We start from the raw sequence: 23,377 nt of genomic DNA on the forward strand, positions 1-23,377 counted from the left end.
ATTTTTCCCATAGTTAAAAATCAAATAAAACCAAACTTTTGCTTAGTAAAATTCAAACTCTGGGCCTCTATCAAATTATTCTAAATTTTAATTTAATTATAGATATTTTATTTTATTTTTTATAAATCCGAGTCTTAAAATTTCGGGATGTTACAGATTATCTGAAGTTAATTGTGCTAAATTAATATAATTTTAAAGTTCTTTTAATTATCCCTTTCTCATTCACATGTATGGTATAAAAATAATAATAATTAAATGAAAAATAATTATTTATTTATAAGGGAGGACTTGATTCAGAATCAGACTCGGAGGCCTATATACCTTGCGATGGAGATCAACGTTCATGTAGTTTGGGATTAAAAGTTTGATGGTGAAAATATTTTTTGAAGAAAAATTAATTAAAAATAATTCACCATTTTGAAAATAAAATAATTTTTTAAAATTTTGATATGTATGGTTTAAATTGTAAAAAGTAATTTAATTTTAATTATTTTTAAAATTTTTGAAATTTTGAAATAAGAAAAAGGTAAAGGGTTTAAACTATTTTTTTATATTTTATTATTAAAAATTTAACCGCTATATCTGCAGAGCTTTATTGGCTCATACAATTATTCTAAATATATGCAGAGATTTTGAAATCTCACATAATAAAAGAGTTTAATAACTTAATTTATTTACTTATATTTTTAAGTATTAATAATATTATTATTTTTTAAGTATGTTCATACAAATATATTTTTTAAAAGACTTTTAATTATCATACCTATAAAGCTTTATTGATTTATATGACAATATGATTATCCTAAATATTTGTGGAGATTCAAAATCCTCACACAATAAAGAATTAAATAATATTTTAAGTATATTTTTAATTTAATTGATTTTGTATATAATTTATATATATTTCTTTAAAAACTTAATCATTATATTTGTAAAGTCTTATTGACTCATATGCTAATATAATTATCTTAAAAATCTATACATAGTCAAAAATTTTATATGGCCAAAAGATCTAATCAGAAAATGTGATTATAATTTAAATTTTTTAATTTAATTAGTTAATATTATTAAGAAAATGTTTATTATTTTATTTACAAAATTTATTTATTTATTTTCCATATATAAATTAATAATCACAACATCTGCAAGGACTTATTATCTTACATGATGAGGTGATTAATTTGAATATCTTCAAAGATTCTTTAAATCTCAAATGATACCTTTTAATTTTTAAATGATTTAAATCATGTTTAGGAAAAGATAATAACAAAATTGTTAGCGTAAGTGATGGGCCATTGGAACTGATGTTTAATATATAAAAGATTGATCATCACACCTATGAATATAATGTATTAAATCTTGGATTTTAACAAACAAAATATTGAAGGGGAGCATAAGTGATTTTGACAGTGAAGTGATTCATTTTGGACTTTGAACAATGCATTCTTATATCAACACACATCCATAATGCCCACAATAAAGTCAAGCCTATGATTCCATCCATAAACAAAACTGCAATTTTCATATGCTCATCCAGTGTTAGACATGAGCTTGATATAATTCCATGGGATATTCCAACTCATTTAGATGTAGATGTAAAACAAAAAAGTGTGCTGCAAGGACTAAGGACCTCATTTTACTTTCACACTATTATTCCAATAAACAAATGATTAGACTTCCCACACAAATCCAAATGAAGATGTGATAGTGATGTTTATTTCAAATAATTAAAGGCCAAACACCAATAATGAGAATGAAAAACAAAACACCACAGAAGCAAGATTTTTCTCCCTTATATATCCAACAATCTTAAGGAAATTTTAAATTTCTCACATCATTCTTTCCACACCACTATATATTCATTCTTTCCACACCACTATATATTCTTTTGTCTATCTTTGCTATAATCTATGAATAGGCTATAAACACAATATCCTCATTCAAGTAATCATCACACCCACGGTTAAAAGTTTTCAAGGACATTAATGGAGTTGTTATAAACATTTGAATCACATAACCATCATGAAACACATGCACAAACCAAAAATTCCTTGAACAAAACAAAGGTGTTCTTTTTTGTTAATCAAAAAGAGAACATGCTCGATGCTCCATATTCATGTATTTAGAAACAAATTAAAACTCTTATATAGAAGGGCTATATGCAATCTCATAATTAGGAACAAAAAGAACAAAAAATTGACTTTAAACTTATTACAGAGAGTAGATGTGGGTATCTTCGATCGGCTCTTCTTCCTTGAATATTTAGTCTATTCTTCGACTGTGTCATGCTCTGCTTCTGTGAGTGCCAAATCGCTCAACATCCTCTAGCTTTTAGTTGTTTTCCATTTTTATGTGCTTCAAACTCGAATCCCTCTCAATCTTTGGTTCCCTCTCCAGATATCCCCCTTTCGGTTCTCTCTCCTAAAAGCCCAGATTTCCTTTTCTCTTCCCCTCTCAAACTCTCAGTCTCTCTTTTTTCCCTCTGGATCCAGCTTTCATTCTTAGACTCTCGGTCCCCCTTTTCATACTCAGTCTTAGGCTTTATATAGAGAGTAGAAGGGAAGGACGATTACTCACCGCTACATGCTTTAGTCTCATATTACTGCTCTGTCTTTTGCCTATTCCTTTCCTTCTATTGTGTTTTCATCTCTGTCGTGTGTGCGCGTCTGTCGTGTTTGTGTTTGCCGTGTTCATGTACGTCTGCTCTTCTGCACCTCTGCTATTCTCTCTTTTGCTCTGTGTGTGGCCGAATCTGCTCTCTCTTTGCTCTCCTTCTACATATGCATCTGCTCTCTACTCTTTTCTCTCTTCTACGTATGCGGCTGCTCTCTGCTCATCGAAGAAGACCCTTTAGTGCTGTGGTGAAATGCTGTGCATTATACTTATCATTTTTTTTATGTTAATTAATTTCTAAAATTAGATTAAAGGATTTAAAAATCTAATTTTAGATTAAACAAAAATTTATTTTTTTTAAATGAAAAATAACAAGATTTAAGGAAAAAAATTTAAAAATAGTTGACTCACAAAAATTGATTCCTAATATTTTGAATGGTTGGGATAATTTGGGAGATATTTTTCAAAAATTTAAACAATATTTTTTTAAATTGATTTCAAAGATATATAAAATTTATTATTATTATTATTATTATTATTATTATTTTGAAAATATAATCATAAAAAGGATTAAATTTTTTTGTATTTTTATATTTTTTTAGTTATCTTAATGAACTAAAAGAAATAAAATCTCAGCAAACAAAAGATTATATAAGTTAAAATAAATTTAAATTCTATTAATTAAAGATTTTTTATTTTATCTATATTATTAAAATTTTATTTTTTGGTTGAATTTATTATTATTATTATATTTAAAAAATATTCGAATAAAATACAGTGCTCACAAACATCATTTGATTTTACTTTCATTTTAAATCTGATGATATAAATTATGAAAATTATTACTAACAAACTTTATAAAGCAATGCAACAAAAATCTCAAAATATATTGAAATGATTAAATAGTAAATTCAATCAATAGGTAATAGAGTTTTTTATATTGAACAAAAATTTATATAATAAGGATGCATTTAAATTATTTAATGCTTATGGAGAGGGTGAAATCTTTACCAATTTAATAATAATTTATATTGTAAAGGAAATTTTAAAATATTTTATCTTAAACATGATAATTAATTATTCTTATACTATAAAAAATGAATAAGAAAAACTAAAAAAATAGGACATGCACACATGCTCACATATCTATATATTTATTTTTTATTATATATATGTACAATTGAATATAAATATATAGGTTGAAATATTTATGTTATGTTAGTAATGTGTGTGTATGTGTGTGTTTAATTTTCTTTTGATTATCACATATGTTTTGTCATTTTGGCCCCCTAACGAAATTTTCTAGCTTCACCCCTGCTCTAGGGCTTAACTTACAGAACTAAAACTACATCTCATTACTTAGGATCATATCATTAAGGATAAAAGTTGTGGAAGTCTTAACTTTAAAAATCTAAAAAGTCAAAATAAGACCTACATTGTGAAGCTTTTCTTAGGTATCATTACTAAGCCGAACTACCTTTAGGTTCAAGTCTTGCACGACAAATATAAATGTAACAAACCAGCCATTCCCATGGTTTTATAAAACCAATTCTTATTCTTCCACGTGGACTAATTAATATTTGTAAAGTCTAAGATTAGCTTATAACTCACGTGGGTTGGAAGGTTTGAAAAGGGGATGAAATGTCCTTCTATCATGATAAATTGTCCCCCTTTCTTGAATCTCTTGTTAAATATGCCTCTTCTAAAGCAAATTCTTTTCTTTATGCTAGAGTTTCAAATTTTTGCTTTGTCACTGGCTGTTGGAAAGTAACTCAATTACATAGATGTTTTCACTAGGATATTATCAACCTTATCACACTTGTCTAACCTCCTAACCCCCTTGCAAATGAGATGTTTTTTATTAGAGGCCTTCTACTGATGGTAACTTTACAATTGAATCTGCTTGTAAGGCTATTGAGGGCCATAGAGACAACACCAGCTTTGATATTTGGTCCAAGATTTAGAAATGGCCTACTTATAAAAAATTAAATCTTATAGCTTGGGATTGCCTATAATCTAAGTTTAGCCACTCTAATGATGCCAACCCTTAATTTAGGACATCCCCTTTTGATTGTCACATTTTGGACTCATCTATCTATATTTTGAAAGATTGCAAGAAAGCTAGAGAGGTTTGGATGAAATTAGTGAAACAAACTAAATTTAATGCTTTCTTTTCTCTCCCATTGTAGGAATGGACACTTGAGAATGAAAATAGCAATTCAGGGAGTTCAAGCACAAGAAAATTCCATTGGCAAAGACTCTTTACCCACGTATGTTGGAACTTTTGGAAGGAAAGATATAAAAGCATCTATTATAAAGAAAGCTCTGCAAATAAACAAATTCCTTTTACAGTCATCTAAGATATTCTTATTGATCTCAACTTTTAATAAAGACTCACCTGCTTGTCTCCTCAAAGTAATAGATCAAAAATAAAATGCTACTCCTCAAAGCAGGATGGGTTAGACTTAACATTGATGGATTAGTAAACAACTATGGTGCAGTTGCCTGTGGTGGACTTATTTGAGATGACAAAGGTAATTTAATTACAGGCTTTTTGAAATACCTTTAATATAATTCTAGCACAACTGTTAAGTTAATGGGTATTCTTGAAGGTCTTATCACCCATTGAAATAAAAAGTCCAAAAAAGTCAACGTCTATTTTGACTCTATTGAAGCACTCATGCTCATTCATAACGGATCCTCTAATAATCACTCGCTCACTGAAACTATTAATAAAACCAAAGAACTTGCTATAAGAAACTAGACAGTTACCTTCAAACATATCTTTAGAGAGCTGATTGGCTGACTCACTACTGCTAATATGAAAGTTTAATGGCCTATTTGGTTCATGGAATCATTAGAAATGTAATGGAATGTAATAGCTAGGAATGTAATGTAATGTAATAGGGATTCCAAGAGCTTGTTTAGTATGTTATTTAAGAATATAGGAATCAAACTTAATATTTATATTTTATTAAATTGACATAAAAATAAAAAGACGCAACTACCCTCATAAAAAGATATAATTCCATCCTCTTCTTCAATCCTCACTGATCACCATGGTCAGTCTCCTCCCAACACGAGCCAAGCACCAAAAAAAAAATCCCTTGCCTTTTTATCCCATCGCAATGCAAACACCCTTCAAAACTAAAAGAGAACAAAATTGAAAAATCAATATATAAAATCAATTTTCAAACTAAAACTTTAATGCGTCGACAATGGGATCAATAGAGGCTGTATAGATCGAGGGAGGTAGCATCAACTAGATAATGGGGAGGAAGAAGATTGCACATGGTATCACATAAGAGGTCAAAGATGGCAGTGTAATAGTACTTTGTTTGAATTTTGAAGTGGCTGCCATTAATTTTTGGTGAGAACTTCGAATGGGTTGCCGCAAACTTAGATTCATAAGGAGAATGGAGAATAAAGAATGGTGAAGAAAAATAAGGTAGTATTTAGTAAAGATGTGGTGAGGAAGGAATGAGGAGGAAGATAAGGAAGACAGATTTGGATAGATGTCAATGGCTACGACAAAAGGTGGACGATTTTGGTGTTCGGTGATGAAAGTAAGGGAAGACAAAGGAAGGAAGGGGTACTATGGTAGAAGCTTGATTTTTGGTACCAAGAATGAGGATTACATAGGTGCCTTGATGTAATCCAGATTACAATGTTTTAAATTCTAATTACATGATGTAATCATATTTACATTACCTTGCACCAACCAAACAACATGAATGGTAGAAATGAATTAGGATTAAGTAATCCTGATTCATAAAACCGAACTAAACATCCTATAAATTTTTGATATCCCACCAATTGGTTATATATAGAGTCGGTAATTCAAGCCGAGCCTAAACCTGCCTGAAAAAATTAAAGGCTGTGCTTTGAAAAAGTATAATTTTTTTATGTTTGGGCCTATTCGGGTCAAGCCCGATCGGGTTCAAGCTGAGCTCGAATACTCGAATAAAAAAATTTATTTTTAAAAAATATATAAAATATAATAATAATTAATTAATTTTTTAAGTTTTAAGTGATTTTATGCTAAAATATCATATAGTTGAGTCCTATATATCATTTAAGTATAAAAAATATATATTATATAAAATAAAATAATTAATTTTAAAGTTAAAAAATTAATTTAAAATAAATTTTAAAATAAAATTTGGGTATTCGGGCTGCCCGAAATCCAAAAGAATTTAGGCTGAGTTTAATCATTCAGGTTTTTCAAGATATTGAGTCTATTCAGGTTGGACTTATTTGAGCCGAATAGACTCGACTCCTCTGAATTTTCAACTTCAGATATACCAGCTTTTTGTATGTTGATATCATCTAAGCTATCTTTCTTTAGGATTTTTCTACCGGGGGCTTGTATATGAGTGAGAGAGAGATCGTTGAAGCTCCCCGCGAGTCCTTCCCGCCACGTCCGTTGGGAATGGCAGTATCCCTGTGCGCTGTGACAAGCAGAACGAGTTCCAATCCTGTTCAAGGTTGTCTAATATCTTCACAGTCGGTTTAAATTCTGCTTCCCATCGTTGAATTTCCACTCTCTCGCTTTTTAGATCAATTACTAATGAATAAATTTTTCAGGGGAAAAATGCAAATACGCTGGTCAATCAGTGGTAATCATTTCCACCCGTTCCTCTTGTCTTGTAATTTCTCATGCTGTACATGTTCTTAAAATTCGATTGTTTAACCTCATACCTGCATGTTGAAGCTGTTCCCCGTACTAGCATTCCTCAATGCTTAGGGTTTAGTTATGTTCCTTTTGGACGGGGACCGGCTCGCGTGCATACCGTTTAGCTGGATAGATGAGATTTCCTTAGGAGGGTGTAGTAATCAAGCTCAAACTTCTCTCGTGTCAATTTTTCGTGTTTTGCAGAGAGCACTTCCTATACATATATTGTCGGTTGGGAAAAAGCGATCTCCTGCTGTACAACTCGTGGTTGACGAGTATGTTCAAAAGCTCAAGTACTATTGCGGTGTTGAGGATGTTTAAATATGATCAAATCCTAGAAATGCAGGGTTAGATTCTTGATTATTTACAATTTCACGTGCCATGCAGTTATTAATTGATTCAGGTTGCTGTTCTACCACTGTCAACAGTATTTGCAAATTTGGGGTATTGGGTATTTTAGGTTAGAGAGCAAATTGAAACAATATTTGACTAGGGCTTTGTTTGACTGAATTTTTAATGATTGCTCTGGTATTTCAGATCTGTGTAGGCAATAAAATTAGAGAGGAAGAGAGATGAACTTGAGAAGAAGAGTAACTGTGGTTCACATTTCGTTTAGGGTTCCTTTTCTTTTAGTATTTGGAAGGTTTGAATCCCAATCACTATGCAAACCTACCCCACCCCCTCATCATCCCATTCTTACCACTTTGAGTTATCCAGGTATCACCTTTAGGATTCTTAGGCATAATGAATGAGATGCATCATCACACATTTTCAGCAGTGAATGTTTATCAGTTCTAGCAATATTGGTTATTCTGCTGTCAGAAGGAAACAAAAAGTTGGAGCATCTCGGTAGAGGAAGCAATTTTTTTAATGATAAATGTATCCCTAATTCAAAATCATCAATTACTGGAATTACCTCATACTTTTTTTTTATCTATCCTCTTAACTAGATGCCTTTTTAAGCAATTTGATAGTAAAGGAGTAACCTTTTGAAATATTTTCCAAACAATAATATCAAAAAAATGCTCATCAAATAATTTTGTCTGACACGAATGGCATCTTTCTCATTGTTCTTTTAATGAGAATCCATTTTAAAAGAAATACTTCAAAATAAGCACTTAAGTAGATATTTGCAGCAATCCCAAATAGGCCCTAAGCTTGTACATAGGCATGATTAAATACTTGACTACTGTGTCTTAACAGAAAAATCATTAAATACCTCTGAGTGGAAAAGCAAATAGAGCCGGAAGTATGCATCTTTTTCAAGTAGTCTCAACTTGATCATAGATCATGAGTTCATGACTCATCCTGCCATATGATAATATTGGCATCTAAGTTTGGATTTCCCCTTCTTCTATTATAGTTTCAAAGCTCCCTGATTTATAATTTGCATAACAAGAACTGCACTCTTCATTCTCTGTTAAAGATTATGGGTCTTTAATGTTTGCATTGCAGTGACACGAGGGCTCAGGTTGATGATGAAGACAAAGCAGTGATGGACCTTATCAGATCTGATGACTGGGTATTGTCTCAAACATATGCAGTAACGCAGTATTTTAGCATCTTTTCTTGCACTTAATGTGTGCGCAAGAAAAACTGGCTATTTCAATCTGTACATTTTGTTCTCACGTGCATTCAATTATAGGTTGTGATGTTGGACGAGTATGGGCAAGACATAGGTTCTGAACAAATGGCTGAATTGGTGGCTGATGCTGGATATACGGTGAGGTTTACATCTCATTTATGATGTCTTTTTAAATGATCTCAACCATGTATGTGAATTCCTCATGCATGAAAAAATTTCCAATGAACATGCTCATTGCCGTTCTGCTGCAAGAGCATAAGTGGTCTATCATGTAAAATAGCCTGGACCTCATTTGGTCTTACTAAGGATCAAATGTCCAAGTATGTCAAACAGAAGAAAAACACCCATGTTTTCAGGATTTTCCCAGTGGCACTGCCCCTATCAACCTTTTATGTATTTTTTTCATGTTTATGAAAGTAAATTCAAACACATATGACTTGATTTTCATTTAACGTCCTTTAATCAATGTATGTCAAATATACTTTTAGTTTTAGTTTACTTGCATTAACAGCTTTTAATTGTAACTTGCATTTTAATAAGTTCCTGATTTAATCAAACTTTGTGTTGCTATTTGAAAAAAAAATTGTCTATCAAATTAGGACAAGATAAATTATTTTTCCCAGTCTTGAGAGCAAGAAAATTTCTTGTACTGTAATACCAAGTTATTTAAGCCATATTAAGTACTCCCTCCAGTCCCATTTATAAGGCACATTATAGAAGGTCTATTTGATCCTATTTTTAAGTCACGGTACAGCTTTTTAGGTAATATTTAAAAGGTATTTTCAAAATCACCCTTCATAAAAGAGAGAAAAATAACATATTATTTTTTGGATTTGTTATATAAGGAATATTTGGAATTCTACACACTTTTATTCCTTGTTTTTTTTTGCATTGGTATTAATGAGATTGGTAGTAATGACTTATAAAGAAGATCGGAGAAGTATTTCTTTCATGTTAAAATTATTGGCATTTGATGGAGACTTAGCAGTATGGGATATCAAATCTCACATTGAGTAGTATGGAATGCTCAATAGGGTATATAAGTGGGTTGGCCCTCCCACTTCAACAGCTAGCTTTTGAAGTAGGGTTGCTCATTCCACTTAGGTACCTATCAATTGGTATCAGAGCCTCGTTGTTGGTGGTTCCAGAAAAGGGCTACCCACAGAGAGTGTTTTAACCAGAAGGAGACTGAGTTAAGTGTTATGGAGTGTAGCCGTTGAGACGTTGACTTTTCATGGGTGGCCAATTGTTGGAGACTTAGTAATATGGAATATCAAGTCTTGCATTGAGTAGTTTGGAATGCTCAATAGGGTATATAAGTGGGTTGGCTCTTCCACTTTAACAGGTAGTTTTTGGAGTAGGGTTCTCCATTCCACTTAGATAGGTACCCATTAGACTTTTATAAATTAAAAACTATCAGTGATGAGCATCATGAGCATAAAAGTTGGACGATTCAAATTAAATTTGCACAACTTATATTTTAAGCTTTTAATTTGTAAACTTTTAAATGATAAATTTATTCCTCTTTTTTTTTTTACCATTAGAAGATTAGCTTTATTTTAAATTTTGCATATGTTAAAATAAAAAATAAAAATAAAATATATAAAAATAAAATAATTGATACACGCAGAACAGGAAGAATCAAAATAAAAATATCAAATTCGTATTTGATTTCACACAAGTATTGCAAACTAAATTGATCATTGAGCTGGTCAAAATAATTGTTTAAAGGTTAATGGTTTAATTAAGGTTAGATCAGTCGTAATAAAAATAATCAAATTTAATTAAAACATATAAAAATATTTTAATTTGACTATGAAAAATATTTAAATAAAAAAATATTAATCCTAAAAATATTGTATAAAAAATATATTTTGTAATAATATTTTAAATGTTAATATTTGAAATGCTTGTGACCAGTTATCATTAATATTGAAATTGAAAAGTCAAAAAGCAACGGGTCCCAATAAAAATAAAGAGGCATGCATTGGTAAATAAGAGGTTAGTAAATGCGTGTATCAGTAACGGCTATTTTTGAAAAAATAAAGTTTGAAATTTCGCATCCTTCTCTTTCTTCTCTAGGTGTCTAGTTTTGGTTTCTACTTTCATCTTTTTTTTGGAGAGGTATTTTAAAATAGCTCAATTCTTTTGTGGTCTTGCCTCTCAAGGGATCCTATTCTCTCGCTCTCTCTTTCTCAAGTGTCGTGTCTCCAACAAGAGTAGCCAAAAAAATTTATCCTCGCCTGCAAGCTATTGGAGACCCAAGCGACACTTTCGTCTTCCTCTACCTTGTCTTTCCTTTGTTTTTTTCCCATACATGTTGTTATTATCTCTTTCCTCTTTTTTTTCCTTCCTTCTTTTTCATCCCCTTTCTTGTATTCATCCATATTCTTCATTTCTTTCCTTTCTTTTGGTCGCTAGTTTATTTCCTAAATTTTTTTTTCAAAAAGCTTGGTGACTTGATCAACCCAATGGGTTAGCTGATTTTCTTTAGGTTAATCTAGAGTTGATTAGATTAAATTGGTTTGCTTTACACCCGCTTTACTTCAATGAGCAAATTGACCAAAGGATTAATTCACCAGTTTACTAATCTGACTGACCAATCTAATTTGAGTTTACATACCATGATTTCAAAAGATATTCTTCATATCTTTATTGACCCTTTTTATAAGGTCATGACTCAATATTTGAAGCACTTTTTATCATTAATTTTCCTAAATCCCCAATTACCTTTGCAATGCCCTAATTTACCTGTATTAACAATATCAAATTTGAACCATTTAATTTTTGATTGCACACGGTTTAAGGTCCTACAAATTAAATCGGTTATTAAATTTATCAAGACACTAGTTCAAGGGTTATTGACTAAAATCTTAGTTAAATTGTGATCAAATTAGTTATAAACAAAATATTTTATTAAACCCATTAAAAAACTAATCTAATAGTTTATTAGTTTAACTTAGCGGATTGACTTTCCATATTAATATACTATGCAATTGAAGCACTATAGATTATTAAAATATGGATGTCTCACCGAGTATTAATTTTTTTAAATATTAACTTCTCTTTGAACCTTTTAATTTTAATTTAGATAGTGAATATCTTTAATCAAAAGACCAAAAGGTCAGAAGACGACGCGAAGATGCAGAGGATCTTTAGCTTGTTTCATCCGAGTCATCTGAAAATGGGGCTACTCTCCACGAGACACTAGACAACATGGATTGGGCTGTCCGAAAAGTTTTCGGATCCCTGTTGTTGTTGGTCCAAAAAACATAACAGATAATAATGATGAGTGATGAGTAATGACTTGCTTTTGAAAAGTACAGGTCAACGACTCGAAATACACCTTTAATTTTCCCGCCACTGGCTAGCAATTAGCCACGTCACAACTAACCTCCTCTCCACGTGTCATCTATCCAATGCATTGACGTGTCTCTCCCTCCCTCCCGGCCAATCTCTGCTAAAGCAGAACGAACCCAAATTATGCGTTCCTACATGGCCGTTCTCTGCTTGACACTTCCCCTTGTAGCTCTCAAAGTGAGAAGTTCCATTGATCCATACAAGTGCGCTTCCATATTCCCAACCGCAACAAGAATTCTGCCCTCGAATCGCTTCCCAACCATGAATTTCTGCAGTAAATCTGCATGCGCATCAAGCACAACCTCTTTACCAACCTACCAGGTTCCAGAGCAAGACGCCAGCGACATGGACCGTATTGCCGACCAGACATTTCATAGGTACTCCTGGAACACCGAGAGGAGCTGCAGAGGGACAGCCATTGTTTGGTTTAGGAATGATCTTAGAATATTGGACAATGAGGCTCTGTACAACGCCTGGCTTGCATCTGAGTCTGTGTTGCCTGTCTATTGTATTGATCCTCGACTATTTGGGACCACCTACTATTTTGGATTTCCTAAATCTGGGGGTACATATGTAGTTTTTTTTAATGAGCTTCTTGCTAAATTTGCGGTCTTATGGATTGCACAAGTATTTAACATTTATTTGATGAGCTTGAACATCATCCCAAGGCCAAGATTTTTGTGCCTGATTCACATAGTTCCTCTAGGATGATGAGACGATACAATCTCCTTCGAGTTATATGTCTTAATTATTGTTTATATGGCAGCATTGCGAGCGCAATTTCTCATTGAATGCCTAGCTGACCTGAGGAAGAATTTGATGAAACGGGGACTTAATTTGTTCATTCAACATGGCAAACCTGAGGATATTCTTCCAGATCTTGCAAAAGCTTTTGGAGCTCATACAGTTGAGTGATTGAATTTAATGCCTACTTTATAAGTTGGATAAATCAATCATTTTTCATGCTATCAGTTGTTTCTGGCTATTGAAGCAATGAGGCTTGCTGTTGAATATGATGAAGTCAGGTGTATGCCCAGAAAGAAACTTGCAGCGAGGAGCTGAATGTTGAAAGATTGGTCGACAAGGGTCTGCAACAAGTTGTGATACCAGTACCACCATATTCCGAGAAATCCACAGTAGCTAAAACTTCAATCACCCCCAAGCTAAAATTTATTTGGGGCAGCACCTTGTATAATATTGATGACCTCCCTTTTGATGCCACTAGTTTACCGGATGTGTATACTCAATTTCGTAAGGTACATTAGTTGTTCGGCTGACACATGCGTGTTATATGTACCTAATCAAAATTAGCTTTACTACTTCTGCATGCTGAATTTGCAGACTGTTGAAGCCAAATGCACAGTACGTGCCTGCATAAAACTTCCGAAATCTCTTGGGCCACCTCCTCAAGTTGGGGACTGGGGAAGTCTACCTTCATTGGAGCAGCTGGGATTTTGCTCGCCAAATGTAGGTTTTGCAAAAGTACTTGCATAAATCCTTGAGGCATTGTGACTTTCAAGGAAATTAAATCTTTCGAACTCAAGATTGAAAAGAGAATGAATTTGATGTGTTCTCTATATTTCTTCTCTTGATAAGGTAAGCAAGGGAATGAAGTTTGTTGGGGGTGAAACTGCGGCACTGAGCAGAGTCTATGAATACTTCTGGAAGAAGGTTAGAAGATATTTCATGTTGGCAATGGAAATCTAATTTATTTTATGTTCCTATTGTTATATTTGCTTTTTGTATGAATCATGGGTTGGTTTAAAAAACAAAGTAAAACCAATGCATTGTCTTTTTGAACAAAATATTTGTGTTTGAGTTATTGCAGATGTAGATTCTGTTGCATGAGTCCATACATGAATGTCTATCTATTTTATTGGTCAATTTCAGCAATTGGAATTTGCACAAAATACAAAGATGTCTGTTTATTTTCATATGACACTAAAATCAGAAAAATGGTTAAGTTAATAATATTTTCATCACCTTGACGTCGGCTCCACTTCTATTAGACTACTAAATCCTGGAAATGGAGGGCAAGTGGCAAGTTGGAAACTTTGACATCATTTGAACTGTCATGTATTTCATTCTCAACATTACTCTTGTTCAGGATTTATTAAGGGGATATAAAGAGACCAGAAATGGGATGCTAGGGCCTGATTACTCAACTAAATTTTCTCCATGGCTTGCCTCCGGGAGCTTGTCTCCTCGTTTCATACATGAAGAGGTTGAAATTGTCAATCATCTTTCCTTTTGCGTTTCATTGTATTTGAAAAATATAATTGCCTTGACAAAATTCATAACACACCATTCATTATAGGTGAAGAGATATGAAGAAGAAAGGCAAGCAAATAGCTCTACTTATTGGTATTTCTCTATATCTTTCCCATCACTCATCAGCATTAACTTATTACCAGTTTCTTAATTATTCATAAAATATTAACCATTCTGTCAAATTGTATTAGAGAGTTTCCTGAACTGCATCAAACTAATGTAAAGAAGATATTTTTTTTCTTTTTATTCAGTAATAAAACATTCTTGGCATGTGCAGTTGGCATGTGTTTGATAAAAGGAATAGTAACAATGGCTTGTGAATTAATCGGGAAAGTAAAAGGGGGAAAAAGCTAGTTTTGTGACATGTTAACTCCTCTCATTTTGTTTTCTTTTCCTGCGTAACTCCTTTTCTCTTCAGGGTTTTGTTTGAACTGATATGGAGGGATTACTTCAGGTTCCTATCAATTAAATATGGGAATTCCCTTTTTCATGTAGGTAAGATTGAGGTTATGGTGTAAAATTTCTGCTGATTAATCACTAATTTTGCTCATCTCCCTAAGGTGAAATAGAATTGACTGGGATAATGTATTTCTGGAGACATTTCTCTTTATAATGTAAAATTTGTCACATATGTTCTAGGAGGCCCGAGGAAAGTGCTGCACAAATGGAGCCAAGACAAGAATTTGTTTGAGTCTTGGAGAGAAGGTCGTACGGGGTACAATTTAAGTTTTCAATACTGTGCATTTATCCTACTTTACCTAGCTAACCTTTGTCCTTTCCAAACTTATTATCTAGAATTGGTGGATACTAGAGGAGGCATTATAAAATCCTCATATTCTTCTAAATATAATGAATTGAAGAGAGAGAATATGAGAACGAAGTACCTTTCCTAACTTCAAAGAAAGCAATGTGGAAAGGGAAAACATTTATATGGTCTAATCCAATTGGTTCAACTTTTACTGTTATTGCATGATTATTAGATTTCAAAAAATTAAAGAGGTGAAAAGAAAAAAACTAAGGTGTCCAAAAATTTTCTTCACTTTGTTTTTAACTCTTAATACCTCCGAAGTTTATTTTCTTCCTTTTACTTCTCTGTTGACACAAGTATTCAACTATTTTTAACTGATATATTTTAACTGTTTATTTTCAACTATTTTTCTTCCTTTCATGTACTATAGTGAAGACCTTACGGTCTCCTCCCGGTGCTGATATATTTTTAACTGAATTCCTAGGTATCCTCTCATAGATGCTAACATGAAAGAATTATCGACCACTGGATTCATGTCAAACCGAGGACGACAGGTAAAGAATAAGTCTAACCATGATGTTTAACAATCTGAAAATCGTTAAGAATTTCTAGATATATTCTGAAGACTGTTGTTCTCTTTGTTCATTTAATTTATATATATATTATATTGTTATATCTTCATGACAACTTGCACGTGGCCTTATTCCTGAAATATGAATTTCATTACCTGTTTGACAGATTGTATGTTCATTTCTTGTTCGTGATATGGGCATAGATTGGCGCATGGGAGCAGAATGGTTTGAGACATGCCTTTTGGATTATGATCCATGTTCCAATTATGGAAACTGGACTTATGGATCAGGTAATTAATTAGATTCGTACAACTATGCTGATCAGTTAGTGCATGATTCAGATGCTTTCACAGTTTTCGTGATATGCATTGCCAGATGCAGTATTCTTTTTTCTTAGTTTTATGGCATGTGAAAAAGATAATCTTTTGCTCATTCTAAACTTTCCTGTTCAGGAGTTGGGAATGATCCCAGAGAAGACCGTTATTTCAGCATACCTAAACAAGTAAGTTCCTATGAGGAGTTGCACAAAATATGATGTTTTTCATTCCTTTGCGCGTGCCACTTGAGTCATACAGAAACGAGCTCGTGATCTATAAATGTGAAAGGTCTGGTACAGAGTCACATCGTATATAATTAATATGATTCATAACTATGACAGCCATTAAGTAGTTGGAACTTTAAATTTGAGAGTGATGCGATATCTGTTCATTTTCAGGCAATGACGTATGATCCAGAAGGTGAATATGTTGCGTACTGGTTGCCAGAGTTAAGAACTGTTCCAAGGGGTAAGAGGCATTTTCCTGGGAATTTATATATTAGGCAAATTGTACCCCTCAAGTTTGGGACTGCAGGAAGACACCATAAGGAGAACAAACCCCTCGGTGCAACAAGACCTAATCATAGAGGAAGAGAAGTTAGAAGTAACCGGAGACAACAACAACAACAACAAGTCCCACTAGGTGGGGTCGGCTACATGGATTGCAAGACGCCATTGTGCTCTATCATTTATTAACCGGAGACAAATAGGATAAAAAGATAGTTAAATTCTGGTCTAATGGTAATCCTATTTTACGTTACTTTGTTGTGTTGGAAACCATGTATCTTAGATGTATTGAAGTTGAACAGAAGTAATATTTTGATTTTTGAGAGTCCATTCAGTCTTGTTTTGGGAAGTTCGATCACTTAAACATGTCAACTATTATCCTCCTGCTGCATGTTAATATGTTTCCTTTCAAGCAATAATAATCTCCTACGTTTCTTTTCTCTGTGACTGATGAGACGGGGCTGTTTTGGATTGAATTGCCTTGGCTTTTCTCATCATATCTACTAAAATCAACAACTATAGACAACCATGTTTCGATGTTATCAATTGAGCGAGTAAAAGTCACAAAAGCTGGCAATGATGAAATTGGGGGAAAGGATTGCCGTTCGATGAACGTTTTTGTTGCAATGAAAGTAAAATATGAAAAAATAAATAAATTCAACAGCAAGAATGAAGATATAAATAAGAAAAGTTATGAGTTTAAGAACAATTAAAATAAGAAAAATATCAACATGAGGAATGTGTTTACAGACGCAAAAAAGTACAAGATCTTAATATCAGGGACAGAAACATTGTTTTTTTTTTTTTTTTGTTTTTGGGGGGGTGGGGTAAGCAAGGCTGCTGGCCCCATGATAAAAGCTTACTGTGTAAAAAGTATATATTTTTATTTATAACACATGTAAAAATTAATTTTGACTCCCCATATATTGATTTCTAGGTCCGTCCTTGGATCTTATTAATATATATGTGTGCGCGCGCGCATATATAATTTACAAATTTATATTACATTCTATAATTTTTTTACTTTACTATTTACAAATTATAAGTCATTTTGTAAAATTCATATATTCAATTTGTTAACTAATTTTAAATAAATTATTGTTTTAATTTATACGAAAGTAATTTGTAAATGCAAAAGCAACCGGATTACTAGGGTGTTCACGGGACGGGATTAGGACACCCCTGTCCTGTGTCCTGTCTCAAAAAAAAGATTTGGACTAAATTGTTATCCCGTATTCTGTTTCATTAGGAATTGAGATGGGACTGAGATGAGATTGGGACATCTCGCCATCTCGATAAATCGGACCATGTTAAAGAGAGATTTAGATAATAACATTCATTAAAATTTTAAATCATATAATTTATTAAGTTTAAAATCAAAACAACACAAGTATATAAATAACAAAAATTTAAAGACAATCATTGAATTACATTAATCACAACTACACATTATGATAGCAGTTATAAGTGATATCTAAGCTATAAGAATAACTAGAGCAAATAATTTGGGCTAAATCTGAACCCACTCGATAAATTTTAGAGTTGGGCTTAGAAAAAATATAGTTTTTTTATATTTGGGTTAGCCGTTAGGCCAACCTCAATCGGGTTTGGGCTAGGCCCGAATACTCGAATAATTTTTTTTTAAAAAATATATAATATATAATAAATATTAATTAATTATTTAAATTTTAGGTCAATTTATGCTAAAATACCACATATATTTGAGTCCTATATATTGTTTAAGTATTAAAAATATATATTTTATATTTTTTAGAAAATAAAATAATTAATTTTAAATTAAAAATTTAATTATAAATGATTTTAAAAATAAACTTTGAGTATTTGGGTCGCTCAAAGCCTGAAGAAATTCAGGCCATGCTTAGATATTTAGGCTTTTCAAGGAGTCAGCCTATTTGGATTTGAGTCTATTCGAGTCGGGTTTATTTGGGCCGAGCTCGAATAGACTTGGCTTGCCCGAATTTTCAGCTCTAAGAGCAACAACAACATGCAAGACAAGCATAACATTAAATCATTGTTCTTCTACTATAATTGAGATGTGTTAAGTTAATTATTTTTTTAAAAATAAAATAAGAAATGCGATATAAATAAACGTTAGTAAATAAATAGATATAAGAATAAATTATATTAATATAATTAATATATTATAAAAAAGATATTTCATGTTTACTCTATGTCATTAAAATTATCAATATAAAAAATTTTAATTTTATATAAGAATTGTAAGTATTAAAATTATAATTGATATAATTAATGTTAGTATAAATTATATTAATATTATTAATATATTTAATGTATATTTTTAAAATAATATATATAACATTTGAGATTGGACAGGACTGGATGAGACTTCTCAATGATAATCTCATATTTCATCCTGAACCCTTTTCTTATTTTATCTTATAAAATTTTATCTTGATTATTTTTAAATTAAGATGTGACCATTTTATTATGATTGATATGGTATTAGATCAATTACAAGCAAAGCACTCATGGGGTTACATCAATTACCACAAAGGGTCTCTGTTCCTACATGACAGTGAATTGGCGCGGGGCAAATGGACGGTGCTGGATTAGCCTTGGATTGAAGCAATTGGATATATCCATTTCATGGCGTACTTTCGGCTTTCGGAGTGCGTGTAGTTCAAAGGGCGTGTTTGTGGGTTTACGGCTTCACGTGTGAGGAGCACACCCTGAAAAGGGAAGCCCCAATTGTGAAGCCTTTTGCTCCGAACTCCTCCCATACAATTTTCATACATTCGCTCATCAACCTACGTTTCGTTTACCTTCCCCAACTTCTTTACCTTCCCATCTCTCTGCCTGGCATCGATCTGAAGGAAGAGATCGATCCAACCGTCTCGGATCGACTTTCTTCCTCGAGGGTTCTTCATTTCATTCTTTCTCAGGTTTTCCTTTTCGATCCGATACTTCCCTTCTTATTCTCCATCACCTTCTTTCGCAATTTTTTCTTTGATCCATATGTGCTATTGCTTTGGGTCCGGGATTTTTCTTAAATCTGTTAATCGTGTAATCGAGAAAGTGAGTTTTAATTAACATATATAAGGTTAGTTTACAGTTTATAATTATTTTTTTTAATTAACATATATACGTTTGAGCATGCTTTCTCAACCTATCCATGTCGTTTGGAGGGGGCGGGGATTGCTTTAATTACGCTGCTTTCTTGAAAGTCATATTTTTCTCTTTCAGAGCAGTAGGATGAAGGGGTGGAACTTGTAACAAAAAAATAAAATAAAAATGGTGTTGATAGGTTAATGTAGCGAAGTTTAACTTATTTATAATGTCTATCTTTTTCCTCATTCAGAATTAAATGTCTTCACTTGCAGCAGTCAGGTTTACATTCTGTTAATACCAAATGCTCGAAATGAAGAGACCACACCAGAATGTTTTATACTCTTCATGTTAGTGTAATTGCTAATCTATTATGACTTACACGGGTTTTAGGAAATAAAAGCAATGGCTGATGACAAAGGCGTTGGAGAAAGTGAAAGCAAACAGACAAGTCCTACTGCCACTGCGAATAGAAAGAAGCGCCAGGGATTTATTTCCCGAATTTGGAATGGAATATTTAGATTACATGGAGATGATTTTGAAAAGAGACTGCAATACATTTCTAAAGAAGAAGCTGCTGTTTTGAGTAGAATGAACAGGAGATCTCAATCTTGGAGGCAAAAAACTCGGCATCTTATTGTGTTTTCGGTTATATTAGAGGTGTGTTTTATTTTCTATTGAATTTTGATGTGTATTTATTTGACTATCTTCATTTCGTAGCAAAATCCACTTGTACTTCAGGTTTTGTAAGAAGTTTTTGTCCTTCATTTGCAATTGCGAATTTTAGAAGGATTGGTCTAAGCTTCTGCCTAAATAAAGCCACACTGGCTCATGCTTGTGCTTAAAACAGTTTCAATTTTCAACTTTCAGGTCATTGCTGTAGGTTATGCTATTATGACGACAAGATCAGTGGATATGAATTGGAAGATGAGGGCATTCCGGGTCTTGCCAATGTTTCTTTTGCCCGCCTTATCATCTGCTGCTTATTCAGCAGTTGTCAGCTTCGCAAGGATGTGTAAGTGTCTAGAAATTCACAATTAACGCAAAACTTTTACTTTCCACAAGAAATGTGTTTTTTTTTTTTTAAATTAAGCTTCTAGATATGACTCTTTACAATCAGAAATACTTCAAAATTCTTTGTAGAGTTTCTGCCATCTTTCTTGATTGGTCTTAAGTAGGATGGAAAAGTTTCAAGTAGTGAATTTTTCTGTCGCTATATATTTTGTTAGTGAAAGAGATGTACACCTTTTTATGAGCAAATTTCTCTATCGGTCAAATTGATACCCTTGATGTAGTCTAGCAAATTCTGATTTACTTTTAGACTTTTGTGATGCAAAACAAGCCTGATCATTGGTTCAAATAGATGTTAAGAGGAGCTCTTGACATTCATAAGGAATTTTAAAGTTATTGCTGTCTGCACAGATACCCTTGATGAAACTTCTTTGTAGAGAAAAAGCTAGAAGGGAAAGCATTGATATTAACAATTTGGATGGAGAAATTTGGTACTCTCGTTCTTCAGTTTAGCAAATGCTATGCTTCACAAATGTGATTATTCTAACATATAAGTCCATTTTAATGGTGCAATTTTAGACGGGGTTCTTGTGTTTAAATTTAGTATTTCAAATGTTTCCTTATTATTATTGTTATTTGTGATTGTGATTTTGTAGGGGATCGCAGGGACCAGAAAATTCTTGAAAGGCTTCGAGCTGAAAGGCAAGCAAAAATTGATGAACTTAAAGAGAAGACAAATTATTACACTACTCAACAGCTCATTCAGGTGATAGTTTGAAGCCTTTTTTTTTTTTTTTTTTGGTTGTTGCTATTGCTGTTGTTGTTATCACTTCTATTTAATGCTTTAGGAGCCAAAAATTTGAAGTGGCAAGACTCTGCTTATTGAGTTATTCAGACTAACACTAGACTTCAACGACAGTTTTTAATCTTAACTTTGAATGAAATTTATTCATGACCCTGTGGAAAGAGTCAATTACCCGATTTTGTGATACATGATATGATTATGCAGACTTTGTGAAATATATGTATGTGTGTGAAAGCATGATCATATTAGTCTGTCCTGGTATTTTTAATCCATAATAGACTTGTAGAGATTTAATGCGAAGGATTATTGCTTTGGGCAAGAAAAATTAAAGAAATTGTACCATATCAATTCTCAAAGTAAAATTGGCCTTATTTTATAATGAGGTAGGCTGAGGGCTTTACCTTAAGGTGCATTGCTCTCGGTGCTACTAATTTTAATTGCTTTGGTATTATTTTGTGATATACATAGCTTGTGATATATGCAGAGATATGATCCAGACCCAGCAGCAAAAGCAGCCGCAGCAACTGTTTTGGCATCTAAGTTGGGTGCAGATTCAGGCTTGAAAGTTTACGTTGGGGATGAATCAAGCCTTAGTGCTTCAACAGGGATGAGCAATGATGTTGATCTTGTACAAGCTAGTGGACTTCGAAATCGAAAACAAATGCAGTCTAGATATACTACTCCAGGGACAACTACACCAAAGCATCCTGATCAACAATTAGCTGGTACTGGGGAAACTGAAGAAGCTCCAACTTCTGAGCATAACCAGCTTGTAGTTGTTGAACACCACCAGCCTCAGAGTTCATCCACGAATGATGGAGGATGGATTGCTCGAATTGCAGCATTGCTTGTGGGTGAGGATCCAACGCAGTCATATGCACTTATATGTGGCAACTGCCATATGCATAATGGTGAGTGGAGTGGATTCGACATTTTTAGGCTCTATCCTCTAGTGACTTTTGCCAGGAAACAGGAATCAGAGATTAATGCCTGTGCGATTTCTTTGTGGTTATAAATGTTTATTACGAATGCAATGCCAAGAAGATGGTGGTCTCATCTGCTTACATATGTGCAGGTCTTGCTCGGAAGGAGGATTTCCCTTTCATCACTTACTATTGCCCGCACTGTCAAGCCTTGAACAAGCCTAGGAATTCAGATGAGGGTGTCTCTGCTTTAAATTCCCCAAAAATGGAGTTTCGAAAAGCAGACGTTGTTGAGGCAGTTAATAACACCTTGAATTCTGCTGGTGACAGCTTGGTCACCAAGAATAGTCCCGTTAATTCTTGTGCCGAGATTGAGGAAATATCTGAAAGGCCAGATTTGGGGGAGAAAGCTAGCTGAATGATGGCCTTATGTGGATTGACCTGTGTGGTGTTCTTTAACGGGACAGTGCTGAGATATTACTTTTAATTTTTATATTTTTGGTCATCAATTATACGTAGATTGTATGTGTTGCTTGTAACTTGCAATTTTGACATTTTGTTAAATAGTTGTGCAGCTGTTCTCTGGTATCTTCCGAGCTAAAATTTGGATTGTACGAAAAGAATTTCGGTTAACAAAGTTTATATTCTTTTGTTTGATTTGATGAGTTTAAACGCGTGCTGCATATCGAATCTTAACCCATAATTTTTTTTCACGAATATGAAGCAATTGAGATCAAAATTCTTACAGAAATTCTTTGTTTCTGTGCAAGATGTTGTGTTGATGTATTATAAAAGTAGTCGTATGCCCTCTTGGGGTTCCAATAATTTCTCCGGTCCAGGACCTCCTGGCCCTGCATTTTTTTTGGGTTTAATTTTGTTGGGTAATCTCATTGCCTAAGTTTTT

General features: G+C 33.0%; 3 protein-coding genes across 4 annotated transcripts; all 3 read left to right on the plus strand.

The window, feature by feature from the left end:
* The first annotated feature begins 5,105 nt into the window (after positions 1-5,105).
* Positions 5,106-9,035, plus strand: LOC129302064 (putative RNA methyltransferase At5g10620). The gene is given in 6 exon segments (XM_054940737.1): positions 5,106-5,147; positions 6,962-7,100; positions 7,201-7,232; positions 7,493-7,635; positions 8,744-8,810; positions 8,934-9,035. Coding segments are annotated over 6 exon segments (525 nt in total).
* Positions 9,036-12,355: 3,320 nt separating this feature from the next.
* On the plus strand, positions 12,356-17,089 carry LOC129303369 (cryptochrome DASH, chloroplastic/mitochondrial). 2 transcript variants are annotated; one of them, XM_054942653.1, is made up of 14 exons: positions 12,356-12,798; positions 13,000-13,139; positions 13,259-13,489; positions 13,575-13,700; positions 13,830-13,904; positions 14,341-14,457; positions 14,551-14,597; positions 14,923-14,999; positions 15,144-15,219; positions 15,737-15,806; positions 15,991-16,114; positions 16,277-16,326; positions 16,540-16,745; positions 16,834-17,089. In XM_054942653.1, the coding sequence occupies exons 1-14, from the start codon at positions 12,357-12,359 to the stop codon at positions 16,853-16,855; spliced, it is 1,803 nt and encodes a 600-aa protein (XP_054798628.1). In that variant the 5' UTR covers position 12,356; the 3' UTR covers positions 16,856-17,089. The 2 variants fall into 2 exon arrangements, with proteins under 2 accessions (XP_054798628.1, XP_054798627.1); XM_054942652.1 differs by having other exon boundaries at positions 16,540-17,089.
* A 2,199-nt stretch (positions 17,090-19,288) lies between these two features.
* On the plus strand, positions 19,289-23,130 carry LOC129301768 (uncharacterized protein At2g24330). Its single transcript, XM_054940361.1, has 6 exons — positions 19,289-19,571; positions 20,128-20,394; positions 20,605-20,749; positions 21,402-21,511; positions 22,035-22,461; positions 22,626-23,130. Exons 2-6 carry the CDS (start codon positions 20,140-20,142, stop codon positions 22,889-22,891), a joined length of 1,203 nt encoding a protein of 400 aa, XP_054796336.1. The 5' UTR covers positions 19,289-19,571; positions 20,128-20,139; the 3' UTR covers positions 22,892-23,130.
* The last annotated feature ends 247 nt before the right edge of the window (positions 23,131-23,377 follow it).

The sequence above is a fragment of the Prosopis cineraria genome, unplaced genomic scaffold (genome assembly GCF_029017545.1).
Source record: "Prosopis cineraria cultivar Desert tree isolate PC_DT_omini unplaced genomic scaffold, ASM2901754v1 PC2, whole genome shotgun sequence".
Lineage (NCBI taxonomy): Eukaryota > Viridiplantae > Streptophyta > Magnoliopsida > Fabales > Fabaceae > Prosopis > Prosopis cineraria.

Excerpts from the sequence above, each read along its gene's own strand:
- LOC129303369 (XM_054942652.1), top strand. The coding sequence starts at position 12,357 with ATGCGTTCCTACATGGCCGTTCTCTGCTTGACACTTCCCCTTGTAGCT. Across the intron at positions 12,799-12,999 it reads TGGATTTCCTAAATCTGGGG|CATTGCGAGCGCAATTTCTC; the intron begins GTACATATGTAG and ends TTTATATGGCAG. Across the intron at positions 14,458-14,550 it reads CTCGTTTCATACATGAAGAG|GTGAAGAGATATGAAGAAGA; the intron begins GTTGAAATTGTC and ends CATTCATTATAG.
- LOC129301768 (XM_054940361.1), top strand. The coding sequence starts at position 20,140 with ATGGCTGATGACAAAGGCGTTGGAGAAAGTGAAAGCAAACAGACAAGT. Across the intron at positions 20,395-20,604 it reads TGTTTTCGGTTATATTAGAG|GTCATTGCTGTAGGTTATGC; the intron begins GTGTGTTTTATT and ends TTCAACTTTCAG. Across the intron at positions 20,750-21,401 it reads TGTCAGCTTCGCAAGGATGT|GGGATCGCAGGGACCAGAAA; the intron begins GTAAGTGTCTAG and ends GTGATTTTGTAG.